The sequence below is a fragment of the Papaver somniferum genome, unplaced genomic scaffold (genome assembly GCF_003573695.1).
Source record: "Papaver somniferum cultivar HN1 unplaced genomic scaffold, ASM357369v1 unplaced-scaffold_132, whole genome shotgun sequence".
NCBI classification, from domain to species: Eukaryota; Viridiplantae; Streptophyta; class Magnoliopsida; order Ranunculales; family Papaveraceae; genus Papaver; species Papaver somniferum.
Window position 1 is genome coordinate 7,157,898 of NW_020622381.1, and position 18,399 is coordinate 7,176,296.

At 34.9% G+C, this 18,399-nt stretch overlaps 1 protein-coding gene across 2 annotated transcripts; it reads left to right on the forward strand.

Annotated features, from left to right (window-relative positions):
• Nucleotides 1-3,896: 3,896 nt before the first annotated feature.
• On the forward strand, nucleotides 3,897-7,055 carry LOC113333259 (protein TRIGALACTOSYLDIACYLGLYCEROL 4, chloroplastic-like). Of its 2 annotated transcripts, none has more exons than XM_026579777.1 (5): nucleotides 3,897-4,457; nucleotides 5,154-5,403; nucleotides 5,632-5,977; nucleotides 6,224-6,564; nucleotides 6,688-7,055. In XM_026579777.1, the coding sequence occupies exons 1-5, from the start codon at nucleotides 4,183-4,185 to the stop codon at nucleotides 6,886-6,888; spliced, it is 1,413 nt and encodes a 470-aa protein (XP_026435562.1). In that variant the 5' UTR covers nucleotides 3,897-4,182; the 3' UTR covers nucleotides 6,889-7,055. The 2 variants fall into 2 exon arrangements, with proteins under 2 accessions (XP_026435562.1, XP_026435561.1); XM_026579776.1 differs by having other exon boundaries at nucleotides 3,908-4,457; nucleotides 5,623-5,977.
• The last annotated feature ends 11,344 nt before the right edge of the window (nucleotides 7,056-18,399 follow it).

Below are 18,399 nucleotides of genomic sequence, written 5' to 3' on the forward strand. Positions count from 1 at the left end.
AATTACATGAAATTTCCATTTAATGACATTTGTCATTGAGAAACAAACGCCTAAAGAGAAAAAGAAACTTGAGAGCAGAAATTTGAGCAAGTGAACTTGTGTTAATTATATAATACTTATCGAGATGGAAATTGGCTCAGCGGGTTCCTTTACGATAACTTATCGGGTATCCGATAACTTACGATGGAATCTCAAAAATCCCAGCCAATTCTGTTTCGTTAAGGTTATCAGACATTTTCCGAAAACTTTTGTTATCTGACAGAAATCAGAATAACTTGTTTTTCAGTTCAAACACAAAGAAAACACACACAAATGTTTCAAATTTACATATTTTATGTTTTTGAAAAAGAAAAAGAAATGCAAAAAAAAAAAAAAGATCCTTGAACTGACATGTGTGTATTGCAACTTGTATGCATCCGACAGCATGCTTTAATCTTTCCTTACTCCTTATGATTCAAACTTCAAAGTACATCTACATTTCAAATAAACTGAGATGAGTTAGTTGGCAGTGCAAGAAATATGAAAGGAAAGGAAATGATTTAAATGAAAATTATTAACTGGTATTAGCATTGTCATTGAGATCTGGCAGCCAATCACTTGAGAAAAGTACTTGAATAGCATATGGAGCTAATGAACTTCTATGTGTTGTAAAAACCTTACCACCAGCACTGAAATATGGATTTTGATGCTACACTTGTCACGAGAACAACCAACACATTTCTTGCAATCTTTGCAAGAGTTCGGTACTTAGGAGCATGATTCTTCCACCAACTCAATATATCAAACAGAATTTCCTCTTTGGGTATTCCTTTATTAACTAGTGGTTCTTCTAAATATTTCTCCAACTTTTCTCATCAACAGGTTATAGTTATCAAACTTTGACCTCATCTTCAATCCCATTTCTATGATATACACACGAGGACTAGATTCCCATTGGTTAATGCTCTTATTAATCTCATAGACCCCATTCTAATACATATTTGTTGTTGAATACTTAATAACTTCAAATTTAGTTGAAATATAGTTCAAACACCATTAATTAATACTCCATTATTTAATAATCTTTCTAAAATAATATAATATCTTGATCCTAATTAGACTTACAAAAGTTAAATTTTAACTCGTTAAATTGATAATCTCGCTTAATTAATAAATTTTGTTGGTCCCAAAGGCATTAATTTTTATAGTTTCAATTGTAACATCAAACACTTCCAAACACTCAGTAATATGTATTCCTTGTCGTCACTCTCTTGAACTTGGTTGTATAGTTAAATCAGAATCCCAATCAGCTAAACTGACAAATCCATGTCTTAATTCAATTGTATCTTAAAGGTGGAGTTGCATCTGGTGTCCACATATAGACTGGCCGATCATATTTCACACAATCTTTAATAATTTCTATAAATGCAGCAGCTACTTTCATCTCACATAGTACAACTAAATGCAATATATGACACCTCATTTGAAACAAATCCCCCTCAAGAACTAGACAATCCTTGCTGTCAAGCCAAGTCTTCAGATTTTCCATCATAACATCATTAGAACAAGCATTGTTAGCAACTAAAGCAAAAAGCTTATTAACTATATTTCAATCTAGAGCGCTAGCTTTCAAAAAATTTCCAAGAACTTCTCCAGTATGTGGTGATGGCACTAAACTATATGCTAGTGTTCTCTTTATCAATTTCCATTCATCATCTATGTAATGATATGTTACACAATAATAACCATCTTTTATATGTTTACAAGTCCATATATCAGTTGTCAAACTATATTTATATTTCATTGAATCAAATTGTTCTTGTAATTGAAGTTTGAACTCAGCATACACTTTTATAATGTCATCCCTAGTTGTATTCCTATTGTAACACTTGGCAGAAAGATTCAGAGACCTGATAAACTCTCTAAAATATGAATGCTCAACCTTATTGATTAGATAACCATGCTTAACAATCATCTTAGCAAAAAGTAATCAAGTAACATCAGGATCATATTTTCAATTAACTAACTTAGTTTGTGTTTTACCTGTTTTAATAACAGTTTTCTTTCTTTGTCCAGGCTGATTCTCAGGCTTCTTTTGCAGGTATTTAGATGTGTTCTCAAGTTTCTGGTTCTTTTTGCACTTGTTGCTTCAATTCTCTTGCTAAAATGGTTGCATTCACCTATAATTTCAACCACCTTCTTTCCATCTGCTCAAATCTTTATAACAACGATTCTTTTAAATTCATTACATACATATGACCTTGTTGTACGTAGTTTTTTCTTTGCTTCAGCTGCAAGTGGATCTTCCTCTTCCGCCCTTTCTTCTACGGGACGACTCACAAATATTGAGTTAATTTATGAACCTTGAACACTTGCTTTTGGTTCTTGTAAGTGTGAGGCCACTAAACTTGATGGATTCTTGAAATTGAGGTACCAACATGATTAGATGCTCTTTGACTTTGTGACATGATTAATTTCACAAATCAATTATGAAATTCCTAATTTATGAAACCCCAAATTGAAAATTGAGTTTCAAAATCAAAACTGAACCCAAAATTGGATTCTGAAAGAAACCCTAGCTTCCAAAATTGAATTCGAAATTGGATTCGAAAACCCTAGATTGAACAGAATTACGAAAACTCTAATTTTCTAATATTTGATTCACTGATACAGTGATAGATAGTATAGACTATTAGAGAAGAGGTGAGGAGATGAATTAATTCTGACGAAAAAGATATGATTGGAGTCTGGAGGAAGAACAAGAAGAAGAAGATTCAGAGGTGAGTTTTTTTCTTTCTTTGTTTCTGTCGAAGAGAAGAAAATATGAACAAGAATGACTAACGAGAGAAAGACTAGAGGTACGAAGGATATTCACCCTTATATACTACTGGTTCCGTTACAATAAGCCAAAATATTTCGATAACTTTCCGATTCTAACCTGCGATACCCGTTATGTCGGAAAAATTCCTATTGGATTCTGGATTATCGGAAACGACTATCGGATTTCGAAATCAGATTGACAGCCATATTCTCTTGTAAGAACTCATCAGATAGGTTTCATGAACCTCCAACAATTGTTATCTTTGCAACAATTTTATCCTCCCATGTTTTTATCACTTGCATTGTAGATTTTACGATTATCCTTCCATCTTAATTTCTTGTATTTACCGTTGTCTTTTCAAGTCAGATGTTAAAGTTATTGACCCTTAAAACCTTCCTCAGATTCTTATTTTTTGCACAACTTCCATAAATCTTATATAAATTGAATCCCACGTCCTAATACTTTCTCAATGCTGCAAATAACAACGAAAATGATGGGTTAGAATGCCACTGTGAGCACAAAAATGATACGACAGTCATAAGAGCATCTCCAACAAAGGGTGAAAATATATATCTTTTGAATGACACGCAGGATTTTAGACCCTCATTTATTATAAAAGTATCTCTAATGGTTAGGTCCTACAAACTAGGAGGGGTCAAATATTAAATACGAAGGTGTTAAAGAAAGTCTTAACTACACCTTCGGATGACCCTTAACTAATTCCATGTCATCAATTTTATTTAAAAAATAATAATTTTTAATATGGAATCAAGCTAAATATTTTTTCGTAATGTTTATCTAAATCTAAAATACATTGTATAACCTTAATTATTGGAGATGAGTTTTCTTATAAAAGGTCTTATAAAAATCCAGGGATAAAATCTAAATAAATGGGAGTCTAATAATGACATCCACGTAGAATTTTTTGACCTACTGTTGGAGATGCTCTAACAACCTTAATCTATCAATCACCTAAATGCTTCTAGTTTACCTGAAATCGAGGATATAACAAACTTAATATTCTCTCAGTTTCAAAAAAAAAAAATCAATACTTTCGTTTATTTATTTTTTCATTTTTATCTATTTTTTGTTTATGTAAATTAAATACTATCATTTTTTTCAATTTAACATCGAAAGGGGATCATATCTCTTTCGTGGAAATCTAGGAGTATCAAAAATACGGATAAACCACCGCGAGTAAGAAGGACAAGTAGGGTGGCGCGTACCCATTCGGCAACATATACTCTTCATTATCAAGAAAAAATAAGATATTCCTGGTTCATTTCGCTGTTTATGTCAAGTGAGTGAAACTCAATTCTTCAAAAATAATTTCCTTTAGGGTTTTAGGCGTCAAATCCAAAGACGCCAAAAACCCTAAGAAAATGAAGAAACTCAGATGGGCAATGGATGGAGCATTCTGGGATCTTGATATATCAACACCAATAACAGTCGATGGATTAGCTAGACCAATTCCTGGAGATACAACTATTCCATTAGGTTTATCAAGAGGAACTAAATTATCAAGACCTAAACAAATTGATTTTATGCAACGTTTCATGGCAATGCCTTTTGTTCCATCTTATTCTGGTGATTTGGATAAAGGTGGAAATGGGTTTACACTTCAACGCCTTCTTAATCTCCCTTTAGGAGAAAATTGGTAAACAACGAATCCCCATTTTGCTGTTGAATATGTTGATGTTTCATTCATATTTAAAATTATCATCTAAAATTATCAGTGTAGTTAAGTATAATTGTGATTATCTTGTTCATGAAGTTAGAATGTTGTTGGTTAGTCGGAATTCGATAAGAAAAAGTGACTCTACAAGGAAAACATTTAGGTTAGAAAGCTTGTTAGTGATAACTGGTTTTAAATACCTTTGACAGAGAAACTTTGCACTCGGGATATAGCATTTTTGTTTGTTAGGTTAGAGTGTTGTTCACTGATTTCTTAGCTAGAACTCGGTAAGGATTCTTGTTTGCTAAGTAAAGAATTTGGCGCCGAAACATCTAGTTTGGAAATTGATTAGCAGTCACTGAGTTGAAAAGGTGAATTTTATGTTTTGAAATGTCCTGCTGTTGGCAAGAATGGTGCTATGCGTGCCAAATTATGGGAGTCCGAGAGCCATTTAAGGAGTGAGATCTTAAATACATGCGAGTGTTAGATTCCTTTAGAATTATATCAAGTCATTAGCGTTTGAAGTTTAGAGCACTTCCTGTGTTTTAATTAGTACTCGAGATTTGTTGTTTCTTTACTAAACCCACCTTATTTTTGACCAGCTCAGAAATAAGGTGAAAAGATCTTTATCACACTAAAGTTGATTTTAAATGATAATCTTTGTTTAAAGCTATGCAGGTTTGCCACTATGTTAGGTCAGTTCAATGTACAAAAATTAGTAGCGTCTATGAAAGAGAGTTCAAAACAACAACCACGGGACTCCTCTTGGTGTAAGAACTTAAGGAAACATTTTTGTGACAAATCATTATATGCTCTTGGGCTGTGCTCGGAGATCTCAATCGGACCAGATGATACATTACTTTTGAGTTCAGAATTAAGTGGTGATGATAAGAAGTCTCGACGAAATAAGGCAGTTTTTCACCACAAGGTAAGTGTGTTCAGTTCTCCATGTCTAATATTTGCTGTTAAGCTCTATGCGATGTAGTGTGTAAGCATCTCTGAGTTTTTTATGACATTCGCTTAGCATCGTTGAACTTATAGAGCATGTTTGTTATTGGTTCATTCAATTTCCATCCATGAGTATGTTCTTCCCATCTATTCCTTCAGACATCTTGTGGGTAGAGCCTAATTCTTTACACTCTTTCAGTTTCCGCAGCATAATTTAACTGCAGAGGCAGTATGGCCTGGTCTTTTTGTTGATAAGCATGGTACCTACTGGGATGTGCCGTTTTTGATGGAAGTTGATTTGGCGTCTGTTGCTTCAAATTCTGGCACTAGTTGTCACTTAAGTGTACACCATAATAGTGGATCTCCCAAACAGTTTGAAGGTAATCAAATTGATCAAATACCACAAGCTCTACTCCCTGGGTTATCTGTTAAGACTGCCTTGTCGTTCAAGAAGAATGTTGACGTATGGAGAAGCAAAGCTGGCAAGCTGAAGATGGTGCAACCTTTTGATGTATTTCTCTCTGATCCTCATATCTCAGCATCAGGATGTATTGGTAAGCTGTAAACAGAACCTGGCCCATCAACTTTGAGTTTTGAATGATGTCAACTCTGGTGTCAAGCAGTGACATCTTAGGGTGGTTCTTTTTAGAATTTCCAATGATACGGATGCTCTTACATTTGGGTATTCATTTAGTTGAATCTATTTAACAAATCAACTTGTCGCTAGTGACTTGAAGTTATGATAAATCTCTATCCAAATCTAATTTTTGTGAAAAAATTACTGATTATGCAACTGGTAGGTACGGTGATTACTGCATCTCATGGAGGTAACCCAGTTGGATCACAAGGAGAAGACGAGTCTCAAAGCGTTGGTGGCATAAGTTTTCGTGGTGGCCCTGATAACAAATCAGCCATTTTAGCAGATCTATTTGCAACCATTTCTTGTACTGCTCAGCATGGGAACTTTCACAGGCTTTGCTTGGATCTTACACGACTACATGCTCGTCTGGATTTTCCCTCAGGTTCCAAATTTTTGACTGGGACTACAAATCTGGCACGCGATCTTTACAACTCAAAACCACTGGATATGCAAGCAGTGCAGGCAATTTGCCCTGATATCACAGTTTCTCTCCAGCAACAGGTATAAGCTTCCTTGAACCCCCAGTTTCCTAATAGAAACTTGTAGAGAAATGGATGTACTTACTAAAAGTTTCCTTGAACCCCCAGTTTTCTTCCTTCTTTTTGGTTTTAATGTATTGTGCAGATATTTGGAGAGTTCAGCTTTCGGATGGATTCAAAAGTTGCGTTGGACACAAAAAGTAGAGAGAGCTATGGTGCTCGTATAGATGATACTGTATTTGCGTTTGAATATGCACTAAAAGTTCTTGGATCAGCAAAAGCTGTTGCGTGGTATTCTACAAAACAAAGAGAAGCCATGGTGGAACTTCGTTTCTTCGAGACCTAATCAGAAAACCATTGCCCTCCCTTGTTATCTACATCCCAACCACCTCCAAGGAAACTTGAGTGTCTCTATTGTTCTTTTTCTTTTTGCTGTATAAACTTTTAGAAACCAATGGCCAAAGGAAGGCATGAACTAAACTGTTCACTCTCCCTAATGATCTAGTTTCTGTACTGTAGTCTGTGTGATTTTTCATTTTTGATCGAAGGAAGCAATACAGGTATGTAACAAGCGGAGAGCAAATAGGAAAGCCTTGTTGTGTCAAAAGAAAAAAAGGGCCAGTTCTGTCAAAGGGGAGACTGGAGAGAGTATAAGACTACTGGGCCAAACCAAAAAAGTCTTGGGAAAACGTGTAAGTACACATGTCAAACATGAATCAGCAGTTCAGCACTGACTGACTGGCGTTCCGTTCAAAGTTCTGCTTGCTAAAGTCAGATTTTCAAGATCTGTAATAAATTTGTAACGTAACGGTCATCCCCGCCTTGGATTCTTATGGCATAGGTCTTCCTTTTTCATGGGGTCATTGGGGTGCTCATGTTACCTTCTCTGTCTCGCTGTTTTCTTTAAGTGGTGGCCGTTGGGCATCTCCAATCAGCAAAATAACTGTCAGATTCTTGAAGTTCATATTTTTGGATTTTCTCGCATCAGCAATTCTGGTTTTTATGGGATGCTTAAAGAAATCCTTTCGATGCTTGTATGTGCTGCAATTCTTTATGTGCAACGGAAGTGTCATTTTCTTTTTTCTTTTTGTATGCCTAAACGGTGCTTAATATAAGGAAATGAAACGAGCTACTTACTCTACAGATTATACTGGGTACCGGAGAGTGATTTTGAATCTCAAATTTGATTCAAAATCGTGCCGAGAAGTTGCGAATAAGAAAAGAGTGGTAACTACACGTGGAAGAAACCAGCATCCTCAAGAATGATATATGAACCTTGAATTACTGATATTTTTCCTTATTATGGATTAATAAACTGATCAATCGAATCGCTGTCACGAATTTTATTAATGAAAACGAGACTACAAACTTTTCTTCCCAATTAGCTGTATTTCTCTGATATCACTCTTTTGTATCACTCTTGGTGGATAGCACACTCTAAGAATATTATTTATTATTATTTTCCAAAATAAAATATCGATAAAATATATTTATGGAGTAATTATTTGCAGCAAAATTGGAGGAGTCCCACAAGCTAAAGGGAAAGCAGAGTCGAGTCGTTAGGAATGAGTCATTCTTAAGTTTTCGGATGCGGAAATCCACAAGATACATACGTGTTTTGCTTTTTGACGTCCTTTCCCAAAAGCATTGGGGCACCGTACACATGTCTCTTGTCTCTTTTGTCTTCCTTTCTCTTATTCTTTTTTTCTTTCTTTTACCTCTGTTATTTTTCCGACTAGCATTAGGTAGGTAAACTAACTGGCTTGATATGTGATGCATTCCTATGCGATGGGCAATTTCGACCATTGCGGGTGCGCTCTTAAAACTTGCGCACTTCTTAAATTTCATAGGAAAGATGTGGATTGGAATCATGTATTCCTCCGATATGCTCCCTCCGTACCTATTATAAAGGCGGAGTTTGTAAATTTTGTGGTCTTATTAGATAGGCAGAGTTCTAGTTCCAATGTTGTTTTTATCTTTTATATCCCTATTTATGACGCATGGTTATCATACAATTTAGTTTTATGTAGAACGTTATTATTGGGGCGTCACACTCCAATAGAGGGGCTTCATTTGGATTCTTAATGTCCAAAAAAGTGGTTATGGGATATCCTAACACATATAAAAAATGTCTAGATTACCCTTTAACTAAAATAAAAACTTAAAACCGTAAGTGATTTCGCGTCCAAATTTGGATTAATTCCAACCGTAGAATTTTATTTTCATGTAGTTTTACGTCCAGGTTTTTTTTAATTCCAACCGTAGAATCCGATTTTACGTCCAGTGTTTTTTAATTCCAACCGTAAAAGTGATTTTACGTCCAGGTTTAAAATATTTCCAACCGTAAAAGTGATTACGTCCCGGTTTGGATTAATTTTAATCGTAGAATTTTATTTGAAATAAAAACTAAAATTCCGCCTATATAATAGGTACGGAGGGAGTATTATATAGGAAGAATTTTGGTTTTTATTTGTACCACTAGATAGGCGGAGTCATATTTCCAAGATGAAATTTTTCCTAAATACCCTCATTTATTATGTATGGAAAATTGTGTTGAGAATAGGACAAATGGTAAAATAAGAAAAGATAGGCAAAATGAGGAATTCAAAGCAATTTTCTTAATCTAAGAGAATTGACCCACTCCACCTAAATATGTGGTACGGAGTGAGTAGATCTAATAAGATATAATATTTGTATTGGGATAGATGAGAATACATTAGGAAAATAGGAGAAAATTTATGAAAACAAAATACTCTCTTATTCTTATTCTACGAGATTTCTACTTCTCCGTCTACACAATAGTGACGGAGGGAATATATGAATTTATGTATAGTGTGGATGGATAGCAATAGCATCACTTTCAAATAGGCTCATTTATTTGCCATCGCATTCAAACTCCAGATAAAACTGATTAGGATGATGCAAGTTTTAGAATGTTTAGTTCTTTTTAGAGTACATGAATACATGAACGGTTGCAAGTTGCAACTAGTTTAGGTCGAAATCATGCAGTTATAAGCTGGGCACACTGTGCTATCCACTTTTAATACGAAATATATGATATCCACAAGTTCACTTTTTCAAATGTTAGGAATCTTCAACCCATTTTTGTCAATTGCTGCTTATTTTATTCTGAATTATTTGTGTATATGCTCGGAACTTGGAAGATTATTAAGTCAAAGATAGATTAAGATGTGGAGCTAATGTCACTTTAGTTTTGAAAAAGAAACGAATTTATACACCATTAGTGAAGCATATACCTTGCATTGCGTTTAAGATATACTCCAAAGATTGACTTAAAATGCATCATACTTCCGTCACACTTTTTGTAAGTAATTGTTGAACTGAAAGAAATGGCCTCGTCTTGTTTGTAATTGAACAGGAGTTAGAACAGTTAAATGCACATCGCGGAAAATATATGAAGAAGTAGGAAAGGAGGATAACTGGTGTGCACCACTCACTAAATTGATCAAGTGTCGCCCAAAGGTCCACACGTCTTACGCTCAACTGACACTTGGCATATAAATCACAGTGAATGATTGAAAATTTTTGTTTCTAAAAGAGTGATGATGAAGACAGAAGACTTGCATGTACCAACCAAAGTGCTCCAGCCAAAAAATAATGTACTGAAAACCCCAATAATACAATGGAATCTTGGCTTAAAGTTAAAGGAGCCTTGTACCCGATAGATGTGTTTTTCACTATATAATTATTTGTTTTTTTAACAAGAGAAACCAATATATTGCAAAGGAAGATTGGCTACGTCCCGAGTGATGCGGGGAATTAACAAGTTGGCTGGCTGAGTCCACCGTCCCCCATTGTATATCTTAGCGGCTTTCGCTAAGGCATCTGCAGTTTTATTATAGACTTTATACACAAACACGCATGATCACATTGGATTAATGTTACATATATTGACACATTTTCTAAGAAGAGGCATATGCTGTCATTGAGTAAGAGAAGATTATTGTTGTAAATACCAATTGTTACATATTTATATGTTTCAAAGATAACATGAGACCAACCATTTGCAGTTGCCATTTCCATAGCCTCTAACACTGCCCATGCTTCAGCCTGCTGGACACTTGCAGCTCTTTTCACTAAAGATTTTCCCATAACATATGCTCCTGCGGAATTTTTTGTTATGATACCAATCCCAGCTAAAAGAGAACTATGATTCTAAGAAGCATCAATGTTAATCTTTAGTAACTGTAAAGGAGGAGGTTTCCAAGTCCTAACTAAATTGTAATTATCACTAGGAGGGATACTATGTATAACAGAGTAATTATCTAAATAACAGATATAAGACTTTGCATGATGTATGACAGTGTTGTGATTTGGTGCTATGTTATCAAAAATTACTCTACATCTATGTTTCCATATGAAATGCAGAATGCAGGCTATTAAGTGGAGAGAATGGGGAGTGTTTTGTATAGAGAAAGTAGATTCCTTCTTCTACTAACTTTGAATCCAAGAGAGGATTGAAGAGTGTTGCATAATGGAAGAAAATTGATGTGGGAAGAACACATGCCAAATTGCTTGAGAGAAAAGGCAAAATAGTAACATGTGACTCAAGTCTTCATTCTGCTTTAAAACACAGAGAACACAATGATGATCTGAATCATTCTTGTGTTCAAAGATTCTTGTTTTAATAGAGATTGCATCACGAATAATCTTCCAAAGAAAAATCAAGTATTTATAAGGCATCTTCAATTTCCAAAAACCTAACCAAAATGCAAGAGATAAACCCATGGACATATCAGTAGCTAATTCCTTTTCACACAAAACTTTATAAGCTGAAGTAGTTGTAAAGATACCAGTAGAAGTAAAAGGCCGGATTAATCTGTCTTCTTAATCTATTTGAAGTGGAATGGTAAGGATCGAACTCACCTGATCAGCAGAAAATAATTGTCGAAGAAGAGACACATTCCATTGTTTTGATATATGATCAACTAATTTAGATACCCATTAGTAATAATTTGTATTAAGATCATCCCAACCTTGAATAGAGGACTGCATGGGAGGTATCCAATTGGAGGTCCAGATGTTAATGTGATTACCTTTTCCAACCTGCCACTTAGCATTTGAAGAACAACATGAAGACCAAAACAGATGCTTTGCCAAACCCAGCTTGAATTATTGCATGATGGAGGAGGTAAGAATCATAAGTCATTGTGAGGAAAGTGATTACCTTTTAACACTTTAGACCAAAGAGCTTCTTGGTTGTGCAGCAGATTCCAGGCAAGCTTTGCTAAGAAAGCTAGATTGTAACTGGGTAAGTTCTTTATGCCTAAATGACCAAGTCTTTTAGGAACTCGTACCTTATTCCAAGAGATAAATGTTGAGAGTGCGTATTGTTGAAATTATTCCACCAATAATTCTTCTGGATTTTGTCCATGCTTTGAATATTTGAATCTGGAAGTTTAAAAATCTGCATTTGGTACATTCCCATTGTACTCAACACCGCATTCACTTGAGTAGTTATGCATGCTTGGTTAGTTATCTTGATGCTCCAACCTTGCAATTTGTTATTCATGTTATCAATAACTCCTTGAAAATTCTTTTGTCTTGAACGATGAAGTAAAAGGGGAATACCCATATACTTTTCACCCAAACCCATCTCTTTCATATTAAGAATGCCAGAAATACTATTTTTTGAGTGTGTGAAGTATGCTTACCAAAAAACATAGTAGATTTCTGCATATTAATAACCTGCGTGAAGCTTGACCAAAAACATGAAGCAAGTGTTGAAGATATACCATCTGAGAATTGTTAGCTTGAAAAAATAATAAGCAATGGGTAAATGTTAGAGCACTGCTCGGTCGAACTCGGAAGCGTTGCTATCTCAAGCTTATTTGTCAAGTTTAGTTGATCAAAACTATAGTCTTGATTTATAGTCTACTTATAGGAGTTTCGGACTAGGATAGATTGTGTAGTTGACCTTTAGACTTCACGGCCCTTACAACTGAAGACGAAGATCTACTGAAGAACTCGGAGGAACTTCATCAACAAAGGGTATTGGAGGCTAAAACTTATCTATCACTCAGAAGTCTATTCTATTCTATTATATCTCCTATCGAGACAAAATTCGTATAGCGATATAGACTTTCATATTATACACATTTGTTATTTCGAGCTGAGTATAACTCACTTATCTATTTCTCGAAATATGTGTTGTTAGCTTTTTGCTTTAGCTACATTCATCATTATTCTTGACAAGTTTAGTTGGAAATAATTTATTTGTTGGAAACTAAATAATAAGTCAAAAGATGATCATGTGGAAATTTTCTTGAAACATCTTACATGATTTGTGTGAGACAATCATTTGATGTCGACTTAGAAAGTTTCTTATTGATCATCCGATCACTTGAAAATTCCTTATAAGCTAATGGTTTGTGTGAGACAGCCATTGTCGTCTTCTAAGAATGTTTCATGATTGAAATGGGAGTTTAGAACTAAAACCCATGTCTGGAAAACATCACAGTATGCGTACTTAGTGTACAAACTTTGTTGGTATGATTCAGGTCCGGAAACCAAGTTTGCATACCAGTATGCGAACAGTTTTAACTATCAAATTCCGAGAACCAAGTTTGCATACCAGTATGCGAACGGTTCTACATGAGTTAGATCTGGGACGACAGTTTGCGTACCCGCTTGCAAACTGTTGGACAAGACCAAAATCCGGAACTAAAGTTTGCGTACCCGTTTGCAAACTTACTGGTCAAAGTTCTAAAATCGGTTTAGTATGTTTACATACTCATGAACAAATACATTTATGAAATAAGGAATGCAATCTTTGCAAACCGTGGCTTAATGTTAATGAACTGATACTTGTACTTTGTACATTACGAATCAATATGATTTTGGTTCAATTGGATCATATATAGTTCTATGTGATTGTCAACAATTGAACAACTTTATGAAACACAATTAGATTCATTTGATTACCTTTCATGATTGATTGATCATCATAGTTTATCTAGATGTGTTAGATGAATGTAGTTAAGACAAAAGTGTTCATATGACTAACTTTGGTTAACTATTATTGCGCCAACTCAATATACACGTTTAGGTACGGTTACCCATATCCAAATGAAAGTATATTTCATTTGTGTGTGACAAGATAAGAACATGTAACGGTGAATAGATATTTCTTTGGTTTCAAGCAGACTTAGCTTGTATCTTAAATCACATTTTCATCTAACGGTGAATGTGGAATGCTTTGTTTCTAAGTTAACTTAGCAAACCCTGATTTGAAAGGATGTATAAAGGAGAACTCTAGCAACTGGGAAACCTAATACCACACCTCTTGTGTGATACTAGTTGCGAATAGAGCCGATTCTTCTTTAACCTAGGTTTTTCGTAAAACAATTATAGGTTAACGACTTGAAGACTTCATTGGGATTCTGAAGCCAGATCCAACTATTTTCTCTGTAGTTGTGTATTCTGATCTTACTTGTTCTATCGTGTTGAGTACTATCTTCTCTAAGATTTGCTCGAGATTTATCTCCGATAGGTAATATATAAAAAGTAATCACAAAGCTCTTCGTCTCATTCTTTGTGATTCCACAATAACTTATTCTACTACCTTATAGTTAAGTTATTGTGAGGTGATTGATATTTCTATGCTGTTCTTCGGGAATACAAGTCCGAATTATCAATTGGTTCATGTGCACCTTGATTTATCATAAGAAGGAACAAAAATTCACAGGTATTTCTGTGGAGACATATTTATCTATCAAAATAGACATTTCTATGGGAGACAAATTTGTTTATAAGTCTTCGAATTTGGGTCGTAGCAAGGGAGTCAAGTTATGGGTGAGATCAGCTAAGGGAATCAAGTGTGTAGAGTCCTGCTGGGATTCGGAGGCGTAAGGAACGCGACTGTACCTTGATTAGTGTGACATTGGTTAGGGCTCAACTACATTCCAGTCCGAAGGTAATTTGTAGTAGGCTAGTGTCTGTAGCGGCTTAATACAATCTGGTGTTCAAAACTGGACTAGGTCCCGGGGTTTTTCTGCATTTTCGGTTTCCTCGTTAACAAAATTTCTGGTGTATGTGTTATTTCTTTTCCGCATTATATTTTATATAATTGAAATATCACGTGTTGTGCGTATTTCAATCAATTTGGAAATCCGACCTTGTTTGTTGGGTAGAAATTGTGTTATTTTATCTTGAATTATTTTAGGGTGCAACATAGATCAAGCAAGTTTTCAACTCCAAAAGAGGTTAATTGGTTTCCTCCTAATCCCGGTGAAATAATGATCTGTTGTGATGGTGCCTCACGTGGCAACCCAGGCCAAGCTGGAACTGGTGTCACTTTGAGAGATGCTAATGCAACGGTTTTAGGAGTTCTTTCGGTTGGCCTTAGCTGTCAAACCAATTTTTTTGCGGAAGTGTGTGATGTTATCTATGGAGTGATGCTAGCAAAGAGGTGGAATGTTAAGAACCTTTGCATTCGTTCGGATTCGATGATTTACATTCAAGCTTTTCAGAAGGGTGAGTTGCCTTGGCAGCTAGTTTCGAAGTGGAAGATCGCGAAAGAATTTTATGATACGATTCGTTATGTTCATAACTATAGAGAAGTAAATTTTTCTGCAGATGAAGATATTTTTGAGTTTTATGAGGGTAGGCCAGGTTTTATTCTATCTGTAGAGTGGCCTGGAGAGGTATACTTTCGTTTCAAGTAGGTTGGACTAGTGGTGGCCTTACGGCTAGCACTAGTTTAATCTAGTCCCTGTACAATTTTCGTTTATTTTTTAATTTTATTGACCGAGTAAAAAAAATTGTTGGGTAGAAATTGATTGACACTTGAACATTGGTTTTCATACCGTTCAAGTTATTTCTCATATCAATAGGGCTCACAGATTTCTATCTGTTCGATTGCAGATTGTATCGAGAAATAGAGATACAACTCTTGGATATATTTCCTTGATTGAGTCTGACTGTCTAGTTGATTCTCACGGAATTATATTGGAGTTAGTCCATACAGATTGTCGAACGAAATATTGGGTGTGGTTGTTAGACCCCAGCTTTTTCAGTAAAAATATCACTGGTCAGGCAATTTTAAAATGATCCACAACATAGTTCTTGAATAATAAATTTTTTGAACTAAGAATTCTAAGAACTTATGAACATCCATTGCTTGAATCATATTTCGAGATGTTTAACAACACAAGCTTGACTCGTAACATTTTTAAAAAATATTAATTATACTATAGGTCACATGATATAGTCTCATATATATAATGGTAATGCTCGTGAGTAAATAAAATGGTTCAGTATTCATATACCTCTTTATTGACGAAGTTCTCCAAATGTCCTCGTTTGATCTTTAGTCTTCAATCTACCAGGGTTACTCAGTGATGTCTGATATTCAACTATCAAAATCTAATCCTAGTCCGAGACTTGACTTAAGCAGACCAGAAATCAAGATACAGTTCGACCGAGCACTGCTCTAACAAATACAGTTCCACAAGAAAACCTAGGTCTTTAGAGGAAGACTCTAGCCACAACTAGGGCACAAAAGTATCAGGATTGACATTCTAGTATGCATAGAGACTCTATTTGTAACGACGACCAAGGCTAGGTAGCTTACAATCAAATATAAGTTTGTGAATTAGTTTTCATATTGGCAAATTACTTTGACATCATGTAAGATCAAGTTCTCAATATGGATTAATCATGTAAGCATTGTGAATTTTGTATTAAATTGCAAAGAAGAATATGCACCCGCGTATTTTCTATATAAGCTCTATGCACCAAATAGTTAGCTCAATAACTATGGTCAAGTTTTTCCTGAATAATCAAGAAATATTGAGTTTGATATCTCTCAAAGACTAAACCATTTCTTGAACTGTCCAAAACACTTTGTGAACAATTTATCGTCTCGGAATTTAAGAACTTTTTATATTTATAAGTGCGTTAATTATCCAAATCAGTTCGTACAAAAAGTACCAAAAACCTCTTAACACCAACTTAGTTCATCATGAGGTTTAAAAGTATCCTAAAACATCTCAAAATCAACCAGTTCAAGAACTAACCAGATCAGTTCACGTATGTGAGTTAATAAGAGATTTATTCATCAGGTGAATTATCAATAAGCTTAAATCAGTTCGTGAGCATGAATATAAATTGATGTCTCTTATGAACTTCTTACGCAATTATGACATGTTTAACAATAATTTGTTCTAAACTTATTACGCGATAAGTTCTTTTAGAATAACTTCAATTACTTGAAATTTAATTCTGGATTTATCAATTACTAGCTTGAACTCGAAATTTATTTTTTGAAATTTTCATCGTAATACTAAAGTCATACAACATTGTCTCAGTAGATAGAATGGTTAAAAAATACGAGTACATGGGATATTTAGTCTTCACATATTATTATTGATGAAGTCCTCGTATGTGTCTATGTTTTTCTTCAGTCTTCAATCTTCAAGGGTTATTCAGTGATGTCTGATACTCAACTAGCATAATCTAATCTTAGTATGCGACTTGACTTTAATAGACTAGAAATCAAGATATAGTTTTGTACATCTAACATTGGCAACAAGCTTGATATAGAAAAACTTGCAAGCTCGACCGAACGATACTCTGACAACTTATATTCCATTATGCCAATCACAGCTGAATATTGGATGTTATAATCTCACCCCCTTAAATTGGAGTCGTCCTCGGCTCGGAAATATGTAAAACCCAGATTTCCGATGTTTTCTGTTACTCATGAGACTAATAACTGGCCCAACCCATCCAGTGTACTCTGTCATCATCAAAAACTGACCCTTTGTCGAATCTGATACTATCTTTAATGATCCGACCCTCCACCAATATTTCCCCACTTAGCCACTGCAGTTATACGACATTATGAGGTTTTCGACGGGCACCCTTACGATCGTCCAACAACAACTTCCCAGGAGGTCACCCATCCCCTGGATTACTCCCGCCCAAACACGTTTAACTATAGAGCTTTTTCCCAATTCTTGATCCAATTATGCTATAAAGGCTTATTTATATTCCATTTGGTCAACCACTGCTGAATATTGAGCGTCACAAAAACTTTTCAAGTTTATGATGAGTATTAGTATTTTATTTAGAACAAGAGAAACTCTAGTTTTGTTCAGCCGCTTGAGGAGAAAACGATAATTGGAAATCTTTTATACCATTATATAAAAATCTTGCTTATCTAGAGCTCATTTAATTTGGCAAAATCGAGGGGGCAAGACACTATCCCTGGAGATGTCCAAGCTTTAATAGATTTGAGTAGTTCTTATTCAAGGATTTATAAAAGTTTCATCATTATCTGCATCATGGATATAATTTGGCATCTACTCAATAAAATATGCATTGTCATCAAGAACAGAGTGGTGTTGATTTTTAGAAAATCACAGATGAGAAATTTTTCTAAATACTTTTAATTATAATACCAAGTTTCATATGGATCCTGAAGGGAACCTGTTCCGTCGTTAAACTATCTTCTATTTCCTATTATGTGGAAGTGAAAACACGGGGGTACCAAAATACACCACTAACTTTTTCTTAGGCAATCTTTATGGACAAACTCAAATATAATTCCGAAAGTTCAACTTAATGAATCTCAATCAAGAAAGAATATTTATTTTTATATCTCTATCTCTCAAATCAGAATGTTTACAGACACAAGTCCATGAACCTGGTTTCCGGGTGAGAGTACTTGGTGATTCCAAAGATAAATTTCTAAGTATCAATAAAGTCATATCCAACAAAAAAATTCGGATGTATCTACTATGATTGATTAACGCACAACTTGGGATATTTTAACTATAAAGATAAACAATATAATGCGGAAAAAGAATTAACACAACCGCCAGAAAGTTTG

What these genes read in the sequence shown, in the direction of transcription:
- LOC113333259 (XM_026579776.1), top strand. Translation starts at nt 4,183, where the DNA reads ATGAAGAAACTCAGATGGGCAATGGATGGAGCATTCTGGGATCTTGAT. An exon ending in AGGCAGTTTTTCACCACAAG is followed by an intron (nt 5,404 to 5,622) that starts GTAAGTGTGTTC and finishes ACACTCTTTCAG; the next exon opens with TTTCCGCAGCATAATTTAAC. An exon ending in CAGTTTCTCTCCAGCAACAG is followed by an intron (nt 6,565 to 6,687) that starts GTATAAGCTTCC and finishes TGTATTGTGCAG; the next exon opens with ATATTTGGAGAGTTCAGCTT.